The sequence below is a fragment of the Orycteropus afer genome, unplaced genomic scaffold, assembly GCF_000298275.1.
Source record: "Orycteropus afer afer isolate SDZICR_OR568_19922 unplaced genomic scaffold, OryAfe1.0 scaffold00001, whole genome shotgun sequence".
Classification (NCBI taxonomy): domain Eukaryota; kingdom Metazoa; phylum Chordata; class Mammalia; order Tubulidentata; family Orycteropodidae; genus Orycteropus; species Orycteropus afer.
Window position 1 is genome coordinate 14319160 of NW_006921588.1, and position 23798 is coordinate 14342957.

General features: G+C 35.6%; 1 protein-coding gene across 1 annotated transcript in view; it reads left to right on the plus strand.

Annotated features, from left to right (window-relative positions):
• Positions 1-23798, plus strand: part of NCKAP1 (NCK associated protein 1) — a 141155-nt gene that overhangs the window by 50206 nt on the left and 67151 nt on the right. The window contains exons 4-14 of the mRNA XM_007934903.2: positions 651-743; positions 941-997; positions 1787-1929; positions 2015-2105; positions 4934-5071; positions 5829-5877; positions 10390-10546; positions 17729-17785; positions 20426-20522; positions 21016-21122; positions 21856-21988. Of these exons, the coding sequence (XP_007933094.1) occupies positions 651-743; positions 941-997; positions 1787-1929; positions 2015-2105; positions 4934-5071; positions 5829-5877; positions 10390-10546; positions 17729-17785; positions 20426-20522; positions 21016-21122; positions 21856-21988 (1122 nt within the window). The remainder of the gene's footprint in view (positions 1-650; positions 744-940; positions 998-1786; positions 1930-2014; positions 2106-4933; positions 5072-5828; positions 5878-10389; positions 10547-17728; positions 17786-20425; positions 20523-21015; positions 21123-21855; positions 21989-23798) is intronic.

A 23798-nucleotide genomic window follows, 5' to 3' on the forward strand; every position in this document is an offset into this window, starting at 1 on the left:
AATTTAATAATGTAGTTAAATAGTAAGTCTTGTATTCACATTTTCCTCTTTCTTATGTTTACTGGTGTCCTAACTCTAGTTTTTGCTTCTTTCTCATTTTTCTTTTTTTTTGGTGATTTTTGTTTTTGTTTAATATATTATTGTGTTTTGTGGATTGGTCAGGGAACCGTTACTGTATTTTATGTTTGTATCTACATTTTATTTTGCATGCGTAACGTGGCTTTGCCTGGATGTTCTTTTTGGTAAGTTCCAAATTTATACAGCATATTGTTTTTTTGTAGTATAAGATGCAATGTTTTTCACTTTCTTTTCTCTTACTTCTAGTAATGTGATCATGCTCATGTTTGTTTCAATTTTTTTAGAGTTTATTTGATAATTGTTTTTCCTAACATTTTCCAATTTTCCTTAGTAGTAGCACAATTTGGTACTAATCTGCTTTGATTCGTTTTATAGCCTCACACTGTCAGTTGCTGATCACTCTTAGCAGTTGCTGTCTTGAGTATTTTGGTTTTTAAAAAAGCCTGAATCATCTAGAAATATTATTCTTAAAGCTTGTGCTTCCATATAGCAATCATAAAAGAAGATAGTTTGTAGTAATTTAAATGTTTAATTCTCTGTAGACAACATACACTGATGTTTTTTTTTTACAGCAACAGCTTGCTCAACTACAGAAAGAAAAATCAGAAATTCTGAAAAATCTGGCATTATATTACTTCACATTTGTAGATGTTATGGAATTTAAGGTATGCATTTTAAATATGAAATTTAATGTTTTACAGGTAGATTTCCATATTTGTTAATTGTATATTGCTTTGTCATTTGTTGAAAATAAAATTAGAATTCTTCCAGAAAATAAATTTATTATACAGTTTATTTAGAAGTTTTCTAAATTTAAAATTATTTATACAAGTAAAAGATTAAAAAGAGCTTTTCTTTTCAGGACCATGTTTGCGAATTGCTGAATACTATTGATGTTTGCCAAGTCTTCTTTGATATCGTAAGTATCATTTTTTGGAAGAAATTCCAATTCTCCATTCTGCTTCCAGCAGAGCTAAAGTGATTGAATGCTTTTCTTTATAGAAAAGATTTATAGTACGAATATATACTTTTTTTTTTTTTTTTTGGCATTGTTAATGTGGCTGGTTGCTCTTTTTTTTTTTTTTTTAATATAAGTAGTTATATTTTCTTGTTTCATAGAATGTCACTGGGTATAAGTCTTGTATTATTGCAAAGTAACTTTTAATTTGAATATTTTATTTTAATATGCCTAATTAAACAAAATTTAAATGGATAATATTTTTCTCTATAAAAGGCATACTTGATAGAATATTTCTTAGGAAGACAGTTTCCTAGTGTAGGACGTCACAGTGAAAAATGTTTCATTGACTTGAAGTGAAAGTAATTCCTTTAACTTAATGGTGAACTTTTTTTTTTTTTTAAATACTTCTTTTTCTTATTTGGTAGGATTAGCACCAAGTATTATCTTACTATTCTGTTTTGGTTATCCTTTTAAACCATTACTAGTGTGAAAAAGGTGATCACATTAAAGATGTAATTATGTCTGGAAAAGGTGATCATATCTATAAAATAATGTCCCAAACATAAAACTTAGAACTCCCGAATTTTAGACATGTTTTTAATAAAAGGAATTAGATAGAATTTTAGAAATGGGAATAAAATAAATAACTGTAGAAAATTGCTAGCTTTCATTAGCTGCATGAATATCTCGTGTGTGTTTAAATGTTTGTGAAATAGGAAGGAGTTAAACTTGCATTTTTTTTTCTAGACTGTAAACTTTGATTTAACAAAGAATTACTTAGATTTGATTATAACCTATACAACACTAATGATACTGCTGTCTCGAATTGAAGAAAGGAAGGCAATCATTGGATTATACAACTATGCTCATGAAATGACCCATGGAGCAAGGTAGGGAACTGCATTATAAAATTCTTTATAAAATTCTCAGTTTGATGGCTTGCAACTCAGTGAAATTTGATATGTCTATTTTAAGTGACAGAGAATACCCACGCCTTGGCCAAATGATTGTGGATTATGAAAACCCTTTAAAGAAGATGATGGAAGAATTTGTACCCCATAGCAAGGTAGGTTTTTAGATATGTTTTAATAGTCACATGCTACCACGCCTCTGTCAGTTAGTTGTCCTGTAGGGGCTTGTGTGGTGCTGTGATGCTAAAAGCTATGCTGAGAATTAGATGCTTCAAAAATGATAACAGTATTTTATATGAATCTATCCTTTTTCTCAACATACCATACAGTTAACACCAAGAATTTTCATTCAATTTAATTTCTAAGAAAATTTTCGGGATACTTTTCTAGCTTAATTTCTTTGCATATCCATTATATCTGTAAATTTATATAGGTTTTGTGTCTTATAATTACTTGGATTATTAGTTTAAAAGGGACTGGTGGATAGGATAAAGTATCAGGATATGCCCAACATATTGTAGTCATCTCCTATCTTTCTTATTTTGGTATTGGCTGTTTCCTCCTAGAATTGACTTCCCTACTTCTCTCCTATGTTGTCTCTCAGTGCATTTCTGATCTTTCCTAATGGCCTTGTTTTCATTTAGCTGCTTCACATTTGATTCTTTCCCCTCTTCAAACCAAAACCAAACTCACTGCCATTGAGTTGATTCCGACTCATAGCGACTCCTTTGGGTTTCCAGGGTGGTAAATCTTCACTGAAGTAGATTGCCCAGTCTTCCTTCCACAGAGTGGCTGGTAGGTTTGAACTGCCAGCCTTCTGGTTAACAATCAGATAGATGCCTTAGGCACTGTGCCACCAGAGCTCCTTTTTCCCCTCTTAGGCCATGAAAATTTTATTAAAGGCTATTGACTGCCCTTTTTATAACCTCCATAGTCATTAGCACAATGAGAAGAATTATTCATTTGAATTAGATCAATTATTTCCTAATCTTGATTTTTCTGATGTTCCATGATATCTTAGAATTTCGATAAAAAGCTATCTTTCATTTACCAGAATTTTTTAAAAATTAATCTCATTTAGTTTTGAAAACATAATTCTCGTCATAATCACTTGGTAAAGGTTAGTGGAAGTACAGAGATCTCTGGGTTCCACTCCCAGCGGTTCTGTTTCACTAAGTTTCAGGTGGAGCTCTAGAATTTTTGTTTTAAACATGCTTCCTTGGCAATTTGTGTGCAGTTAGATTAAAAAATAACTTCTGTACTGAGTTTTTAGAAAGCAGAGATGAATACCCATAAACCTAAGCCCAATGCCATTGAATCAGTTCTGACTCAGGATAGAACTGTCCTATAGGATTTCCAAGGCTGTAAATCTTTAAGGAAGCAGACTGCCTCAGCTTTCTCCCTGGGGCAGCAGTGGGTTTGAACAGCTGACCTTTTGGTTAGCAGTCGAATACTTTACTACACCACCAGAGCTCTTTCAGGGATGAGTAGTAAAGGATAATTAAGATGTTAAGCAAAAAACAGGTGGGATGGAACATTAAATACTTTGATGATAAAATTATAATAGACCAGTTGGTAAATAGAAGTTAAGTAATTTATTAATATAGAATATAATTTTTATAAGGCATTCTTTGGAGAAATATGAAACATGTTGAGATCTATTAACACTTGACCTAAATAACCTTGTAGTCTTTTTCTTCCAGTGAGAACTATTGGAGTAGAAATTTTTATTACACAAAAAGATGACTCTAGATTCCCTATACCTTTTGAAATAAAGGTCCCAAGATTGTCAAACATTTTAATTTTTATGAAAGTAATGTTGTTTCCTAAGCTGAACTCTTAGTTCAGGAATGTGGAATCTGTGTAGATTTTATGAAACTGAGTGGGGAGGGGAGAGTCAAAGGAGGGAGGGTTGGTACCCATCTTACATATTATAGAGCATGGTTGTAATTAGCTTTTGTTGTTTTGTAGTGGTACAGTGGAAGCTCATAGCCATTGTTGTGTTTTTGTTGACTGCCGTGAAGTCAGCTCCTGACTTACTGAGATCGCATAGGAGGCCACATGTTCTGACCTCCTAGAACCCCACAAGAGGAAGGCAGAATCACCATCAATAGCCCAAGGCCTATTCCTACAAGGCCAGACATGCTGCCTCCCTCCAGCCCTTTCACCAACCATTCCTCCCAAAGCACCCACCACCACCTGGGTTCGATAATTCACTGCAGTGGCCACACAAAGCTCACAGATTATGGTGTTTATTAGGGAAGCACCACAGGCTGCAATTCAAGTTCAGGAAAAATGCTCAATCTCTCTCCCTGTCCACCGTCCCTCAGCCAACAGTCTCTCACAGTCTCTTTCCCAGCAGTGCTGGTCCCTCGGTGTCTCACTCAGCAATGCGTGTCTCAGGAGCCCTTGTCTCTTTCAGCAGCACATCTTCCTCAACCAGCAGTCAGAGAGAGAGTTCTGCCTCTAGGAGGCCTCCTTTTGAGCCCAGCAGGATGGTCAAACTAGCCTATCACAGCATCAGAACTCTTAAGCAGCTGAGAGAGAGTGGGACCCTCCCAGAACATTGTATTGTGCCACGCCCAACAGAAATACTCCACGTGGATAACATTTACAATCAGGAGCTCCTCAGTTGCTCATTTCACCACTGAGTTTACAATGACTTATGGGTAGAAAAGGCATACTAAGTAATTTACTACACTGCAGAGATAAAATGCCCAGTCCCTCTTCATTCTTATGATCAGTTGTGGATCAAACTTTCATGATCCATCTGGCTTTCTTTTGCTGATGCTCAGTAGTAGATTGCCAGGCCTTTCTTACTTGTCTATCTTAGTCTGAAAGCTCTGCTAAAACATACAAGCCTTCACTGACAGACAGGATGGGTGGGGGCTGTACCTGAGGTGCTCCTGTGCTTTCAATTATAGCTGAAATTTAAGTAGAAAAAGAAACTGTTTTTCAACTTTCCTTTTTCTGTTTTAATTAGTCTCTTTCAGATGCCCTAATTTCTCTTCAGATGGTATATCCTCGAAGGAATCTTTCAGCTGACCAGTGGAGAAATGCCCAATTATTGAGTCTCATCAGTGCACCCAGTACAATGCTTAACCCTGCACAGTCTGACACTGTATGGTTCTGTTGAACTTTTTTTGAATGAAAATAGTAAAGTTAAGCAGTGCATTGTATTTTTTTTTTATAGTTTATCAGTGAAATTTACTGTAAAATGCTCATAGTTAAATCAGACTATTAAATTTTTTTATTTCTAGACTCTAAACAAAAACTGACGCCAAGCTAATATAGTTAATAGTATGTTGATTTGTTTTTTTAGGTTTAAAAGTTTGTTTTATCCTATCATGGTAGAAAATATAGACGATCCAAAAAATGTAAAGAAGAAAATATCACTCCAAATTTTATCAGCTACAAAAAATCATTATTAATATTCTGTTTATTTCTAATCTTTTCTCTGTGTTTGAAAATAGGTGTTGTACATATGGAGAATATACATACATAGTTAATGAATTTGATGAGACAGTGAACATCTATCTATGTAAATCATTTTTTAACATTAAAATTTTATTTATAGAGTACTGCTATCAAATAGGCTAGGGAAGCTTAAGTGTTGTTATTTACTAGATTATAGAACAATTTAGCAGCAGAGTTCTTTAAAGGGTAGTTTGAGGGTATGCAAATGTGAAACTCTCCTTGTCCATTTATTAACTGAAATTTTATATAGATAGTATAAGACCTTTGTTCACCTTTTCAAATTTGTTTAGATAACAAGAATTGAGTAGTAAAAATTCTCAAGAGGAAGAGAGAAGATTGCAATGTGGAATATTTTTTTAGAGTGTTTTTTAACCACAACTTTGCATTTTCCTTTTTTTAAGATGCCTTGTGAATATCTCTCTCTGGATGCAATGGAAAAATGGATTATCTGTAAGTAAAACTGGTCATTTTTTGATTACTCTTCAGGTTTTAACTTTGGAGAAAAAGAACAGGTAATATGTATTACCACTGTGCCATAAACTGTGCTAAGTCATCTACATGCATTATCTCCTTCAGTCCCAGGTTGTTGTTGTTGTTATGTGCGGTCGAGTCGGACCCGACTCATTGTGACAACCCCTACTTGGGTTTCTGAGGAAGTATCACTATGGAAGTAGATCGCCTCGTCTTCTTTCTGAGGAGTGACTGGTGTGTTTGAACCACCAGCCTTTTGGTTAGCAGTCAAGTGCATTAGGCACTACATTACCAGAGCTCCCTTACCCAGGTTAGATAGTCTGTTTTATAGACAAGGAAACCAAAACTTAGATCATAAAGCTAGTAATGACAAAGACAGAGTAAGAACTCTGGCTAACTCCAATATTCATGTTCTACATCATATTGCCTCTCAGTATAACCTTCAAAACTAAATTTTTGTTTTGTTTTTGATGGTTTGTCATGTTTTATTATTGAATAAATGTTTTTGGTTTTAATTTATTTCAATACATAAAATGACTCATGTTTGACTGCTTGTTAGATGCATGGGGGATAAAACTGTTAATTTCTGTTTCCAAGAATCCACAAATTGGGGGAAATAGACACATAGACAGAATAATAATTGCTATAAAACAGTTGCTTTCTACTACCCTAAGACTCAGTTTCAGACGGCAGTGAGTTTGGATGGGTTTTTTTTGTTGTGGTTATTAATAGTTCTCATTTCTTGATTCATTAAAATTTGGTATTATTTGTTGACTTTTTATTACAGTGTTTTGTTTAAACTGTGGTGAAGAACCAGTTTTTCTTTTTTCGTGCTTTATGAATTGATACTTATGGAAAATGCAATGCAAGTGAATTATTAGAATTACCAGAAAAAATGAAATAATAAAGACACATAAAATAAAAGCCTACATTTTAAATTATTAGATTCAGTACAATCTAATAATTAGAGCATTATTTTCTAGTCATGAATCTTTATCAAATTTCTATGAATTTCTGACTATCCTTGTTTTTGTATGGATTAACATTTTGTGTAGCCCAGTTGTTAATATGAAAGAGGAGGAATTGAATGTACACTGTCTGCCCTTAAGGAGCCCTGGTGCACTGGGTAAGTGCTTGGTTGTTAATCAGAGTATTCGCAGTTTGAACATAGCACCTGCTTCACATGAGAATTATGTGGCAGCCTGCTTCCATAAAAATTACAGCCTTGGAAACCATATGGACGGTTTAAAAAAAAAATACATATATATATATATAAATACATATATATATATATATATATATATATATGTATGTATTGGTTTTGCTGAAATTGATGTGGTGATCCTTAGTTGTTGTCTCAGTTTATATATGTATGTATGCATATAGTTGGGTTACAGTAAAGTTGGCTAACGTGAGTGACCTCTGGAGTTCCATAGCCTTTACCTTAAATGGGAAAGTTGATGAAGGCCTTGTGTAATAAGCAGAGGGGGTCAGCAGGAAGGCTGCTGTAATAAAGAATACATGGACATGGAGAAGGCAGACAGGTTAGGGGTAACCACAGTTGCCAAAGTAAGGAAGGTTTTCTCTGTGTTTTTCTGCTTTAATATATTTGAGCCTTGAGTAGACCGAATACAGAAGTTATGAGTTAGCTCAAACTTTGCACTTCCTTTTTTTGACACCAGTACCCACACTAGTTCCTTTCTACAGTGGATCAGTAGTCTGCTTTCTTTAGAGAGGTGCTTTAGAATTCTGGTTCTCAAAGTGTGGTCCAGGACAAGCAGCATCAGCATCAACTGGGAACTTCATAGTCTGCAGAATCTCCAGCCCTCCCCAAGATACACTGAATCAGGAACTCTGGGTGGAGCCCAGGAGTCTGTGATTCAATAAGCCTTCCAGATGACTCTGATGCAGGCTAACGTCAGAGAACCACTGCTCTCGATTCTAGCCTGGAGCCAAGACTTATTTAGGGCCTAGAATTGTTGAGGGCTCAACTGTTTTGAAGGCAGTTTTAATATTAATTATCCTGGTGTAGTTTTCAGAGTCTATTCTTACTCTTTTGGTTAGACTGGGGCTATTCCTTGGAAAGATCTTTTTCTATCTCTGAAGTTTTAGATTAGTATTTCCTGTCTTTTATCCTTGACAGTCCAGTTTTATCTGCTTTGTATTGTCAACGTTTTTCACCACTTTTCTTATTTACTAGGTTGCTACAGGGTTGCTGTGAGTCAGAATTGACCTGACAACATACAACAGTAACACCATTTTTATGACTTTTTTTTGTAATTTTTGTTTCCCCTGTTACTTCACTGGAGTTTTTTGGTAGAGAAAGGAGGTTGGTGTCTAGTTTTATTACCAAACCATTCCCCTAATCTTCGGCATTTTATTTAAATCCATTTACCTACTTTTATCCTATCTTAAAAAAAATGAATATATTTAAACTCACCAAATTTTTAGAAGAAGTTTTTATTATCCGTAGTAAGTGTTTTGTAAATCTAAGTATATAAGGAGGTATAAGATACTAAGTGAAATCTTGTTTTACTCAGGAGAATTGGGGTAAATAGTACATAAGGCAAAAATCTTTTATAAACAGAATTTCTCTTGACAATGGTTTAAATGTCCATATAAAACAGGGCATGGTTTGATGTGTGTTATCCTGTTGCCATATGGAGTATAGTAGTTTTTCCTTCTAAGATTTGTACAGATTGGTTTGAAGTGATTCAAATGGGTTTCTTTGGTATCTTATCAGATCAAATAATTGGCTTACATTTAGGAACCATGTTGTATGAAAATATTTTCATGTATTTCCAGGAATTTAGGAAGTTAAATATACTTGTGTAAATATAACTCTACAATATTTGTTTACTTAAAGAGTTAGCTTGCTTGTATAGCTACCCTTTTATAGGAAGGTTGAGGTAAGAATAAAAAGATAAATGGCAAGTGATATGTTTACATGTGAGAATAGTAGTACAGGTATAATATAATGTGATTCAGGAGTTCGAAGACGGGAATGACTATTGAGAATTACATGGAAGCCTGGGACTGATTTGTAACTAGCCCAGCACAATGACTTGCGTAAGGTAGGCACTGGGTAAATGTTGAGAGTGAATGAAAGATAATGTCTTATATCCTAGTATATAGGGTTAAGGAGAACATGAAGAAGCATCCCTCCAAAAAAACAAACAACTCTGAAGTTGATTTCAACTGATAGTGACCCTATAAGGTTTCTAAGGCTATAAATCTCTACAGAAGCAGACTGACACATCTTCTCCTGTGGATTGGCTGGTGGGTTCAAACTTTCGGTTAGCAGCTGAGCACCTAAGCACTACTCCTGTGTAAGATTTCCAAATAGGGATATAGGGTGGACATTTACATCAGGTGGATACACTCCTTAGAGTGATCAGTCGTAGGAGAACAGAAGGGCAGTGTTTGCACAAGGAGATAGCTCAGGGGGCAGGAATGTATAGGAAAGAAAGAAATAGGGAAGAGGTAACTAAAGGGAAGAAGTGGGAAGAGAGCTGTAACATGGTGGGAAATAGCAGTCAGTGTCATGAAACAATATGTATGAACTGCTATATGGAAAATGAATTTGCTCTGTAAACTTCCACTCAAGTCAAAATAAAAGTTTAAAAATAAATAAATAAAAGACAAAGAGGTAATTTTGTTGTTGTTGTTATGTACCATCAAGTCGGACCCGACTTATAGCGACCCCTCCTTGGGTTTCCGAGGCAGTATCACTACGGAAGTAGATTGCCCCATCTTCCTTCTGAGGAGTGGCTGATGGGTTTGAACCTCCAGCCTTCTGGTTAGCAGTCAAGTGTTTTAGGCACTATGCTACCAGAGCTCCCAAGGGGTAATTTAGAATTCATATAATAGAGAGTGATATAATATGTTGAAAGAGTGTTAGACTTTAAGGTTAATAAATACTTGAGGCTAAATCTTAGCTCTGTTACTTTAATAGTATAATTTTGGGCAAGTCACTTACCCTCATTGAACCTTCATTGCATCAAGTACACAGGATAATGATGTGAGATTATATGCAAAAAAACTTTGTAAACGACAAAAATGCTTTGAAAATGTGAGATACTGTTACCATTTTTTCATTTCTTCTGGTGACTTAGATATTAGCTTTATTTTTCAGTTATTATAACTATTGTATTATGTGTTAATAAGTACTTTCTGATCCTCTGGCTTGATTTAACTTTAAATATTCCTGAAAATGTATTTTACTCATTTATTAAAATAATTTCCTTCAGAATTCAGAAGTGTAATTTTTTTTCCTTTTTGTCTGTGTGAATTCAAAGATCTGATTTTGCAGAATACATAAAATTATAATTGAAAATGAAAAAGCATTATTACTCTCTTGGATAGACTTTATTAACTTTAAAACTTCAATTTAGTGTTTTTATTCTGTATTTTTGAAAAGCTACAGTAACTGAAAGAACCTAACTTTGAAAGTACTATTACATTTGTGTTTTCTTTTCTTTTTACTTAAAGTTGGCTTTATTTTGTGCCATGGGATCCTAAATACTGATGCTACAGCCCTGAATCTTTGGAAGCTAGCTCTTCAGAGTAGTTCTTGCCTCTCTCTCTTTCGGGATGAAGTTTTCCACATTCACAAAGCTGCAGAAGACTTATTTGTAAACATAAGAGGGTATGGCATTTTGAATTATTTTGTACTTTTTGGAAAAGGGTGGTGAGTGGATAATGTTCACTAAAGTTTTGGAGATAGAGAGGAGTCACGTCATGCAAGATACAGAGCTCCATCATCTTACTGGTTGTGATAGGTTGTTAACAATAATCCTGATATGGTAGAAATCATAATCTTATATATAACACCACAAATTCAAAAATTTAGTGTTCTTGCCCTTACAAAGTTTGTATTCTAGGAGATGGGCTTTTTTGTATATCACATATGGTTTTAGACATAAATATTACTAAAAGCACCATACACATTTTTAGAGTTTTGAAATTTTTAGATGTGCTATTTTATAATAGAGTGAATTTTCAAAAGTGTATCAATCAATCAGAAATGCTTCGTTAGAATAATTAAAAGAGTTACAGAAGTCAGAGACTATCTCGTAATTAAAATTATTTCCAGTGATTCATTTACATTCAGTCCCTATAAAGCAAATAGTTCTCTGAGATTTGAATGTACTTGAAATTTGTAATGCCTGCATTTCTGTTTACTTAGGGTTCTTTAGCCAGTATCTAAAAGCTAAGTTGAGGTAACATTTAGAAGTAATCATTAAATCTTTTGAAACTAGGGGAATCCAAAGTGTCCTAGCATTCCCTTATACCTGAAAGTACTGAGGAATTATATTGGGCTTGCTAGTGTCAGATGAAAACAGAACTTTCCTACAGTTATTCCACACCCAACTCAGTAATGTCCTAATAAAATTGGGATAAAACAAAGATGTGTCTCTTGTTGTTGTTAGGTGCAGTTAAGTCAGTTCCAACTCATAGCAACCCAATATATAACAGAGACGAAATACCACCTGGTCATGTGGCATCCTCACGATCCTTGCTATACTTGAGTCCATCATTGCAGCCACTTTGTCAGTCCATCTTGTTGACCATCTTCTCCTTTTTCACTGACCCTCCACTTTACCAAGCTTGGTATCCTTTTCCAGGGAATGGTCCCTTCTGACCAAAGTAGGTGAGATGAAGTCTGGCCATTCTAGTTTTCAAGGAGCATTCTGTCTGCATTTTTTCCAAGACAGATTTGTTTGTTCTTCTGGCAGTCTCTGATATTTTCAGTATTCTTCTCTAATGCCATAATTCAGAGGCATTGACTCTTCTTTGGTCTTCCTTATTCATTGTCCAGCTTTCACATACATATGGAGGTGATTGAAAATACCATGGCTTGGGTTTGGTTTTTGGTTTGGGTTAGGCACAAAGATATATCTAGCACTAACAAATTAAGCCAATTGTTCTCAAATTTTAGTTTACATTAAGCTGGGTTACTAGGCTATCTTTAACTTACTGTATTTTGGAGTGATTAAAGTACCCTTTATTCTCCTTGTACTTCAGTGAGGTAATATTTATAAATCAAAAAAAAAAGCATAAGTCTTAGTTCTGTGACTAGATGACCGATGTAGATACTAATGTCTCACCATCATATAGGTGAAGATACAGAATATTTGCATCATCCCCAGAAAACTTTCTTGTGCCTCTTTCTAGTCAATACTACTTCCCCCAATCCCTTTCTCAAATAACTCTATTCTGGCTTTTACCCCTACCAGTGATTCTGACATTCTCATACAAGTGCTCTGTGCACCATAATATGAGCAACATTTCCCTGTGTACTTTTTAGCCGTATTCTTATATTTAAGATGATAGAGAACTCTGAAATACACATTAGATGAGCTTTGTCGTTTTCTAACTGATTCAGATTCAAAATCATGAAATATGTATAATGTCTTAGCATACTGACATCCTCTCTGTGCACTCATATTTAAATATATACAAAATACTTAAAAGCAGATACTCTGTATATATTGAGTGAACTTATGCTATGTGTGGTGCACATAAGCTCATTAGTGCTATGAAACCAACTATATTTTTGTTGTGTTTATTTAGTAATAAAATCATCATTTAAAAATCTATTTAAAGTTGAGGAAGTTTGATTTTTGATGAAATTGTGACTGATCAGGCCAATAGAAAATGTGAATCATTGTAATTACAAGTCAGACTGTAAATATAAAGCCCTATTGATTATAGAGGCCAGTGATTACAGAATTGCTGTATTTCTTATATTTGCTCAAAAAAAAAAGAAAAAACCCCAAAACCCACTGCCATTAAGTCATTTCCATCCCATGGCGACCTTCATTGGGTTTCCAAGGCTGTAAATCTTTACGGAAGTAGATCACCCAGTCTTCCTTCCATCCAGCAGCTGGTGGGTTTGAACTGCTGACCTTCTGGTTATAGCAGTCGAATTCCTTATCCACTCCACCATCACCGCTCTTGATGCTTACTCAAAGAACACAAAAATATTAGAAGACTTAACTTTAGCAGCTGGAGTTCATTTTGTTGTAAGTGCTTTTTTGCCAGGTTGTCAGGAAACTAGTTTTTCTTTTACATTATAGGAATTTTGAGTTTTTATATCTGTTGTTGTTGTTGTTAGGTGCTGTCAGGTCAGCTCTGACTCATAGTGACCCTATGTATGACAGGACAAAACACTGCCTGGTCGTGTGCCATCCTCACAATCCTTACCATACCATATTTGAGCCCATCACTGTAGCCATTTTGTCAATCCATCTTGTTGAGGGTTGTGGTAGTTAAATTTGTATGTGAACTTGCTTGGTTGAGTGGCTAGGCAGCTGGATGTAGTTGATCCCCATAATGAGACTAACAGTCAACTCCGTGGTGGGATCTACCAGAAGCAGCTGAGTAGCTGCCTTTGGGTTGTGGTTTGCTTCCTGTGTATAAGCAGAAGCCTTGGGGCATGGTTTCTAGCTTATGGCCTGCCTGGGCCTGCATGTAGCCGTGTCATCGTTCAGCAGCAGCTTTCCATGCTCTGCTGACCTTGGGACTTAAAATGGAATTAAATTAATGGCCTGTCATGTGGTTTGGTAACATCAGGACTGTGCCATTTTATTTGTCGACCTTGGGCTTGTTAGCCTCAGCAGCCAGTAGCTGCCTGAGTGAAGAGAAAGCCTCTAGCTTCAGTGGGCTGGGAGCAAGAGATAGAGCTGAAGCCCAGGGTCAAGAGGCTTTCACACAGTCCCTAGAGCCTGGCACTTTGAAATTGGACTTAAAGCCTCCAAACTGTGAGAGAATAAACTCCTGTTTGTTAAGGCCATCACTTTTGTGGTATATTCTTGTCAGAGCAGCACAGAGGTAACCAGAACAAGGGTCTTCCCATTTTTTGCCAAACCTCCACTTTACCAAGCATGATATCCTTTTCCAGGGAATGGTCCCTTGTGAGAATATGACCAAAGTAGGTGAGATGAAGTCTGGCCATTCTTGCTTCCAAGGAGCATTCTGGCTGCACTTCTTCCAGAATAGATATGTTTGTTCTTCTGGCAGTCCATGGTACTTTCAGTATTCTTCTCCAGCACTGTAATTCAAAGGCATCAACTCTTCTCTGGTCTTCCTTATGCATTGTCTAGCTTTCACTGTATATGAGGCGATTGGAAATACCATGGCTTGGGTTAGGCGTACCTTACTCTTCATAGAAACATCTTTGCTTTTCAGCACTTTAAGGAGCCCTTTTGCAGCAGATTTGCCCAGTGCAGTACATTGTTCGATTTCTTGACTGCTGCTTCCATGGGTGGTGATTGTGGAACCAAGTAGTGTGAAATCTGTGACAACTTCAATCTTTTCTCCATTTATTATGCTGCTTATTGGTCCAGTTGTGAAGATTTTCATTTTCTTCATGTTGATGTGTAATCCCTACTGAAGACTGTATGACTGTATCTTTAATCTTCATCAGTAAGTGCTTCAAGTCTTTTTCACTTTGAGCAAGCAAGGTTGTGTCATCTGCATATTGCGGGTTGTTAATGAGCCTTCTGCCACTCCTGATGATGTGTTCTTCTTCATATAGTCCAGCTTCTCAGATTATTTGCTCAACATACAGATTGAATAATTATGGTGAAAAGGTTCGAACTTGATGCACACCCTTCCTGATTTTAAACTATGGCATATCCCCTTGTTCTCTTTGAATGACAGCTTTCTGGTGTATGTACAGGTTCCTCTTGAGCACAATGAAATATTCTGGAATTTCCATTCCTTACAATGTTATCCATAATTTGTTATGATCTACACACAGTTGAATGCTTTTGCCTAGTCAATAAAATATAAGTAAACATCTTTCTGGTATTCTTTGCTTTCAGTCAAAGGCCAACTGACATCAGCAATGATATCTGTACTTCTATGTCTTCTTCTGAATCCAGCTTGCATTTCAGGAAGTTCCCTGTCAACATATTGCTGCAAGCTTTTTTGAATTATCTTCAGCAAAGTTTTACTTGCATGTGATATTAATGATACTGTTCGATAATTTCCACATTCTGTGGGATCACCTTTCTTTGGAATGGGTACAAATACCAGTCTCCTCCAGTCAGCTGGCCAGGTAGCTGTCTTCAAATTACTTGGCATAGATGAGTACGTGCTTCCAGCATTGCATCTGTTTGTTGAAACCTTTCAGTGGATAAACTTTCAGTTCCTGGAGGCTTGTTTTTTGTCATTTCCTTCAGTGCAGCTTCAACTTCTTTCTTCAGTACTATCGGTTCTTGATCATATACCACCTCCTGAAATAGTTGAACATCAACCAATTCTTTTTTGTACATTGACTCTGTGTATTACTTCCATTTTCTTTTGATGCTTCCTGCATTATTCAGTATTTTGCCCAAAGAACCATTCAATATTACAACTCAAGGGTTGAAGTTTATCTTCATTCTTTCAGCTTGAGAAATGCCAAGGATGTACTTCCCTTTTGGTTTTCTAACTCCAGGTCTTTGCACACTTCATTGTAATAATTGACTTTGTTTTCTTGAGCTGCCCTTTAGAATCTTCTGTTCAGCTCCTTTATCTTGTCATTACTTCCATTTGCATTAGCTACTCTTCTTTGAGGGGGAAGTTTCAGAGTCTCTTCTGACATCCATTTTGGTCTTTTCTTCCTTTTCTGTCTTTTTAATGATCTTTTGCTTTCTTCATGTATGATGTTCTTGATAGCATCCCACAACTCATCTGGTTTTTGGTCACTGGTGTTCAGTGCATCAAATCTGTTCTTCATATGGTCTCTGAATTTAAATGGGATATAATCAAGGTCATATTTTGGCTTTTGTGGACTTGTTTTAATTTTCTTCAGCTTCATCTTGAACTTGCATATAGACAGTTGATGATCTGTTTCACAGTCAGCTCCTGACCTAGTTTTGGCTAAAGATAATGAGTTCCTCCATCACCTCTTTCCACAGATGTAGTCAATCTGATTCCTTTGTATTTCATCTGGTGAGGTCCATGTGTATTGCCACTGTTTATGGTGTTGAAAAAAGGTATTTGCAATGAATAAGTTGTTGGTCTAGCAAAATTCTATCATGCAATCTCTGGTGTCATTTCTGTCACCAAGGCCATATTTTCTAACTATTGATGACTCTTCTTTGTTTCCAACTTTTGTATTCCAATCACTGGTAATAATCAATACATCTTGATTGCATGTTTGGTCAGTTTCAGACTGCAGAATTTGGTAAAAATCTTCAATTTCTTCATCTTTAGCTTTAGTAGTTGGTGTTTCAATTTGAATGATAGTAGTGTTGAATGGTTTTCCTTGTAGGCATGTGGATATTATCCTATCACTGACAGCATTGTACTTCAGGACAGACTTGAAACCTTTTTGATGATGAATTCTTTCGCTATTCCTCTTCAATTTGTCAGTTTCGGCATAGTGGACCATATGATTAGCTGATTCAAAGTAGCCAGACAAGTCCATTTCAGCTCACTAATGCCCAGGATAGGAGCTCTGGTAGCATAGTGCCTAAGGCAATTGACTGCTAACCAGAAGGCTGGCGGTTCAAACCCACCAGCCATTCCTCGGAAGGAAGGTTGGGCAATCTACTTCCGTAGTGATACTGCCTTGGAAGCCCAAGGAGGGGTCACTGTGAGTCGGGTTTGACTCAATGGCAGTGAGTTTGGCTTGCCTAGGATATTGGTCTTTATGCATTCCATTTCATTGTGAGCAACTTCTAATTTTCCTAGATTCATACTTCATACAGTCCATGTTCTTTTTATTAATGGTGTTTGCCACTGTGTTTTCCCATTTTGATTTTGCCCCGTCAGCAAATGAAGATCCCTAAAGCTTTATTCCATCCACGTCATTAAGGTCCACTTCACTTTGAGGAGGGCAGCTCTTCCCCAGTTGTATTTTGAGTGCCTACTGACCTTAGTAGCTCATCTTCCAGCACTGTATCAGTGTTTTGGGGCTATTTGTAAAAGTTTTCCAGTAATATGTTTCACTGCTACTCATAAGATTTTTACTGGCCAATTTTTTCAGAAGTGGATGGCCCCATCTTTCTTCCCAATCTGTGTTAGTCTGGAAGGTCCACTGAAACCTGTCCACTGTGAGTGACCCTGCAGGTATTTGAAATACTGATGGTATAGCCTCCAGCCTTACAGCAACACATAAGCCACTACAGTACAATGAACTAACAGACGAGATTTGTGTCTAGTATTAGTGAAATTAACACATACTCATTAGCCTTTATTTTTCAGATGGCACCTTTCGGTGAAATGATTGATTTTTAAGATGATTCTTCTGTTTCTTTTAATTAAATGTTTAATTGGAAAAATAAATGGCAAAATGGAGGGTAAAACTCACCCACAATTTTATCCCTTAAGATGATTTAAAGTAAGTGAATGCTTCCCTTCCCCAGATTTTCCACCACCATATCCCATACCCAAATAGGTTGCCAGTGTTAATCATTGATACATGTCCTTTCAGAAATTTTTTTATGCTTATGAGATAGCCTTGATAAAAAGTCAGAAGTGATAGCTTTGTCAGCACTTTAGATTTTTGGAAATTACATCTGAAGTATAATTTTAATGTCTCTCTTAGGCTTAAAGAGATAATATTTAATAGAATAAAAATCTAATTTATGAAGTTTATATTTATTGTTAATTTAGTATAATGTGAGATTTATTTTTATAGGAAGGATTGTCTGAACACCTAAGATGCTAAGAAGGGATAGGAGTACATATCTTCCCTGTATTTCAAGATTGAGGACCAGTTTTTCTTGTTGATATTGATGATGTTGAGAAGTTATTTTCTATTAACTTGTAGTATTTGGCTTAGTGATCAAATTAAGATTAACAGTTCTTTTTTTTTTTTTTTTCCACATAGCTATAATAAACGCATAAATGACATAAGAGAATGCAAGGAGGCAGCTGTGTCACATGCGTAAGTCATTCTGTTATTTTGTCTGTCATACTTTTAATGAAGAATTCCTTAAAGCATTATCTTGTTGAAATGAGTATGGACTGGTGTGCAAGATGAAGTAGAAGGCAGAGACTTCCAATCAATGAGAAGTAATAGGTGTATGACCTCAATACTTGTAATCTTAGAATTAATAAAGAGAGTTGTGAAGTTTTATTTTTGAAGTGTCGCTAAAATTCTCTAAATAAGTACCATGCAAAGGACTTTCTGGATGGGGGAATCCAAACTCATTGCCATTGAGTTGATTTGACTCATATCAACCCCTCCTTGGGTTTCTGAGGTGGTATCACTATGGAAATCGATTGCTCAGTCTTCCTTCTGAGGAGTGGCTGGTGGGTTTGAACCACCAGCCTTCTGGTTAGCAGTCAAATGCCTTAGGCAGTACACCACCAGAGCTCCCCAAAGGACTTTAGTTATCATTTAAATCTGTGACTGCCACTCTGTTCCCATCCCAGTATTATACAGGTTTTGCCGATTTTTTTAACTAGTTAACAAAATTGACATATTTATACACTCTCCCAAATAGTATTTACTTTAAAATATATATATATTTTATTGTTTTTGAGCCAAATAGTACTTACTTTTGTAAATATGGTAACCTCAATCCCTTTCCCAAATTTTAGTTTCACATATTAGTAAATATATGGATAACTTAAATTGGAAACTAGTATACTTAAGATCTTTGAACAACTTGGTAGTGTTTCTGTAAGGCAGAGAAGACAAGCATCATTGCCAAAGGTGAGAATATAAAACTATAAGAATTTTCAAAATTTAAGTTTGAGCTATAGAATAGATACTGGGAATTTAAACTTTATTTATTCATTACTATCTGTGCTCTATATCATTTTCCATGAATTTTTTTTTTTTTTTCACTAAATGAAGTACTTTCGCTTTTAGTATTAAAAAATTATTTTCTAATACAAATGACCTACTTTGGAGTGAGTTAGAAATCTATTCACTTTCAAAAATAAACATCATCATCATTTCATGGGATGGACTTTATAGGGATGTATGTGGTACCATACCTATCTTTTATAATGATCTTCAAGAAGCAAGACAGTTTTCTTCCCTTTATGCTATTTATTATGTAGAATAATCATAAACAGTAAGCAGTAGTAATTCCTATAACTTATTATCACGTGCCAGGCAGGCATAAGTACATTATAGACAACTTTCTCATTATATTAACACACTACAAACAGCCTTGTGAAGTATAATAGTCAAAATAACATTTACCCATTTTTTTCTAAGAAATAATACCAGGTGACTTTATTATTGTAAAATAAAATGAGCTTGACTTCACTTTAATATATTATAGAAGTACTATATACTAGACCTTATGAAAGAAGTATGTATCTTTTGAGGTAGGTGCCACCATCCCTGTTTAGTAGATGAGGAGCTGAAACTGAAAGAGGTAGAACCTCAGATCACATAGGTAGAAAATGGGAGAGGTTGGATTTTAATTTGCCTTCTGAAACTAATCTATGTGAGAGTTACCTTTTTGGTGTTGTATATTCCTTGTGCTTGGGGTTTTAGCACATGTTTCATAGATACGTGGCTATTTTATACACCTTCCTAAATTCTAAAAATTTCATGGAGTGATAGGTATTTTGCATAATATGAGGAGTTGAAGTACCTAGAACATTTCATTTTCCTTTCTTTGTTAATATTTGGACATAACTTTTTCCTAATTACAGCCTTTTATTTTTAAAATACCTAATATGTGAATAATTATAATTACCTTTCCCCCATCTTTCTGGTATTGAACAAGAGCCCAGGTAGCTCTCATCTCAGTGTCTGTATTGAATATAGCTGTTATTTAGTCATTAAGTTATAATTTTTAATGCCTGTGTGGGGTGACAGAATTGTATATGTAGGAAATTGCTTATCTTCAAAGATTTCCCAGTTTGGTTTATAAAGCACTAAGCTATGTTGTTGTCATGTTGTTGTTGTTGTTGTTGTTGTCATGTGCCGTCGAGTCGGCCCCGACTCATAGCGACCCCTCCTTGGGTTTCCGAGGCAGTATCACTACGGAAGTAGGATTGCCCAACCTTCCTTCCGAGGAGTGGCTGGTGGGTTTGAACCGCCAGCCGTCTGGTTAGCAGGCAAGTGTCTTAGTAATCTCTGAACAAAAAAGAGGGAAATGCCCATCTCAGGTCAGTTTCTGGAACACCCCTGGGTCATGTGGCACTATTGCCGCTTTAACATGGGCATATACTGGCCAACAAATGGACATGAGACACACACAACATTCCCCAGAAGAGGCCCAGTGGCCCCGAGGCTCATCCCTTACAAGTCTGAGGAAGTAACTTAGACTGTGTAAAAAGTGATAGCTGGGTATTCAGCTGGGTATGAAGGGTTGGTCTTGAAGGTAGGGTAGGATTTTGGAAAGTGGAGTAAAACAGAATAAACATGGTTACTAAATGGCAAGGGTGAACACAAGATTGGAAAATTACTTCATGGCATATACATAGAAGATGAAATTTTGTAGGGGCTTCTACTTCCTAAAAATCTGTGGAAGATGACCTTGAAATGCTCTGTTACTTTAATGTCTAATGGGAATTTCAGAAACAGGCAAACTGTAATGGTGTTTTTTTTCTACAGTGGTTCAATGCACAGAGAAAGACGCAAGTTTTTAAGATCTGCACTGAAAGAGTTGGCTACTGTCCTCTCTGATCAACCTGGCTTGCTAGGTCCCAAGGTAATTTGTTTATTATTTTAACTACAGGTGTGCCATATTAATTTGAAAATTTTTCTTTTGTTCTTTTCCCTATGTGAGATTACGAAAATTTGAGTCAGGGACTACATGAAGGAATTAGAAATATAATTTAGCTGATAGTGAATTTGGTAACATGACACTCATGCAAATACCTCACTTCTTTATGTTCTCCTTCATGCATACCTCCAAGTTCTTCTCTTTCATCTTACCTACATACCCTAGAGTGTTCACCTGATTATTTTCTTACCTTCAGTAACTTTTATAATTCAGTCGTTTGCTCGGCAACAACTTCTAATTCATCTCCACTGAAGTTTTTCTCATCTTATTGGTGTAAGAGTTCATGCTAGTCTTCTCTTTTAAACTTTTAATATTATGACTTCTTGTCAGTTACTTTTCACTTAGAGAAAGGTTCTGAATAGGTTTTATTTTAAATCTTTGCATGAGATTAAAACAGTGTTACTTTTTTTTAAATTAGGCACTTTTTGTTTTTATGGCATTATCCTTTGCCCGTGATGAAATTATCTGGCTACTTCGTCATGCAGATAACATGCCAAAGAAGAGTGCAGATGACTTTATAGATAAGTAAGTTAACAACATTAAAAAGATATTTTTATATATACTGATTTCTGGGCTGTGGAATTTGTGGATGTAGTAAAATTATTTTGAAAAACTTTTCTTACGGCTTTTCAGATGTGGCATACCAGGACTATTTATATATTTATACTACATATTTTTAGAATGCGAAGTGAACTTTAGCTTAAAATAAAGGCTTTTAATATTTTTTCAGCATCCTAGGTGGTGACCATATTGTTTGTTTTCTTTGACTGTAGTCAGTAATATTTCCTATGGAATTAATTTTTCAGAGTGTTTCACTGCACAAAACAAGAAATAAGAATTCCTATAGAAGTAGATTTGGAACCTAGCGTATCATTTGAAATGTCCTTCATTTTAGTTCTCAGTTCCTCGATATGACTTAGGTAATTGAAGTAGAAAAACCGAGCATGCAGAAGAATCTTACTTCTTTCTAGTCTTCTTTCATTTGTGTTTTTTTAATGATATTTTTATGAGATATCCTAATTTATTTTCATTGTGAATTTTCCTCTATTGATTTTCAGTCTTAGCTTTTATTTGCCTATTTTGCATCCCATTATTTTCTTATTCAAATAACATTTAAAAAAAAAATAACTGATATTAAATATTTAATAATGTCTTTTCTAAGAAAACAGCTTCTAGAATAATACCAAGGATGTTTCATATTTTCTTTGATAACATTGACTTTATTTTTCCAATCTTATTTTAAAATTTTTTAAATAAGGCACATTGCTGAATTAATATTTTACATGGAAGAGCTTAGAGCACATGTAAGGAAATATGGACCTGTAATGCAGAGGTATTATGTGCAGTACCTTTCTGGCTTTGATGCTGTTGTCCTCAATGAACTTGTACAGGTAAAGCTATCTCATTTCATATTACTCCCCTTTTGTTCTTCCTTCTTTCTAGTAACTGGTAAAATAAATAAATAAATAAACACTTATGAAATATAATCATGTGCCAAGTGGTAAAAATACAAATATAAATAAATCATGGTCATATCTTTTTTTTTTTTTTTTAATTGTGATTTGGGTGAAAATTTACAGAGCAAATACCCTTTCCATATAGCAGTTCACATATACTTTGTCTCATGACACTGACCACAATTTAGCACAATCAACATCTCCCCTCCCACTTCCTCCCGATAGTTACCTCTTCCCTGTGTTCTTGTCTCCTTGTACTCCTACCCCCTGAGCTGTCTCCCTGTGCCTGAGCAGCCCTTCTTTCTCTCATGCTTGTTCTCTCCAAGGAGTGTATCTACCTCAGGTAAACGCTCAACTGATATGCCTCTTTATTGTTTGGCTGGAAGCCACAGGTGTATATTCAGTTCCAGACCTGAAGGGCAGCTAGGGGCCATAATCTCAGTGGTTCCACTAGGCTCCCTCAAGCCAGCAAACCTGTTCCCTGCTTTTTTTTTCCCCAAAATGATTTTGAGTTTTGTTCCACATTGTTCTCCCTGTCTATCCAGGATCTCCTACAAAGATCCTCTTCCAAGTGGTTGACAGTAGCAGCTGAGCACCATCTATTTCTTCTGGTCTCATAGTCGTGTAGGCTGCAGATCAGATGGTGTATCATGGTCATATCTTCTCAAGAAAATCATTATGTAGAGGAGAGGAAACATTTCTTGTAGTTCAGTGTGATAGGCCTTATAAAGAGTATGTGCAAAGCTCAGAGTGAACACAGTGAAGAGAATGATTCTTTATCCCTGGGGTGGTGGTGTGCTGTAAGCAATCTGTGGAGGGCCTTATGAAAGAAGAGATTTTTATATATGTCACATTTGCTACTCAGAAAAATCATTCAGGCTCAGTGTGGACAGTGCAATGATGGGGGCCAAAAGAGGAAGCAGAGAGACAAAAGAAAAATTTCTGCTGTAGGCTAGTGGAGACCTGATGAGAGCCTGAATTTGGACAGTGGCTATGGAGCTATGATGGAGAAAGTATAATTGATAATTCAGTACAAGAGGAAAAGTAGAAAATAAATATTTTTGCTTAATGGGGTAGAAGGTAGTCAGTAAATATTTAACCTAAATTTTCTGATTTAATTAAATGTCCAGATTTTCTTTTCCTTTTGGATTTTCCTCTATTGATTTTTAATCTTGACTTGTTTTCCTTTCCATTTCTTTATTCAGTCTTTTTTCATGTTAACATAAATTTGTTATATTTTAATCATGAATGAATGGATTGATAAGAAAATTGTATTTTGTTTTATTTCATAAAATTATGGATGTCTAAAACTGCTCTACTCATACCCTTGTTGCCATCAAGTCAATTCTGACTAATGATAACTCCATGTGTGTAGGAGTAAAACTGAACTACATAGGGTTTTTAAACCTGGGGTCTTTTTTTTTTTAAAATTTTTATTGTGGTAAAAGCATACATACCAAGACATTCACCAACATAACAACTTCCATAGTTAGAGCTCAGGGACTTTTTTTTTTTCAACATTCTCTTCCCCATTTAATGGATTTTGGGCCTTTGTTAAAAATCAGCTGACCATGGGTCGATGGATGTATTTCTGGGTTCTCAATTCTATTCCACTGATCTATGTATCTGTCATTGAACCAATACCAGGCAGTTTTGACTACTGTGGCTATATAGTAGGTTTTGAGATCCAGCAATGTGAGACCTCCAATTTTGTTTTTCTTCTTCAGTAGTGCTTTGCTTATCC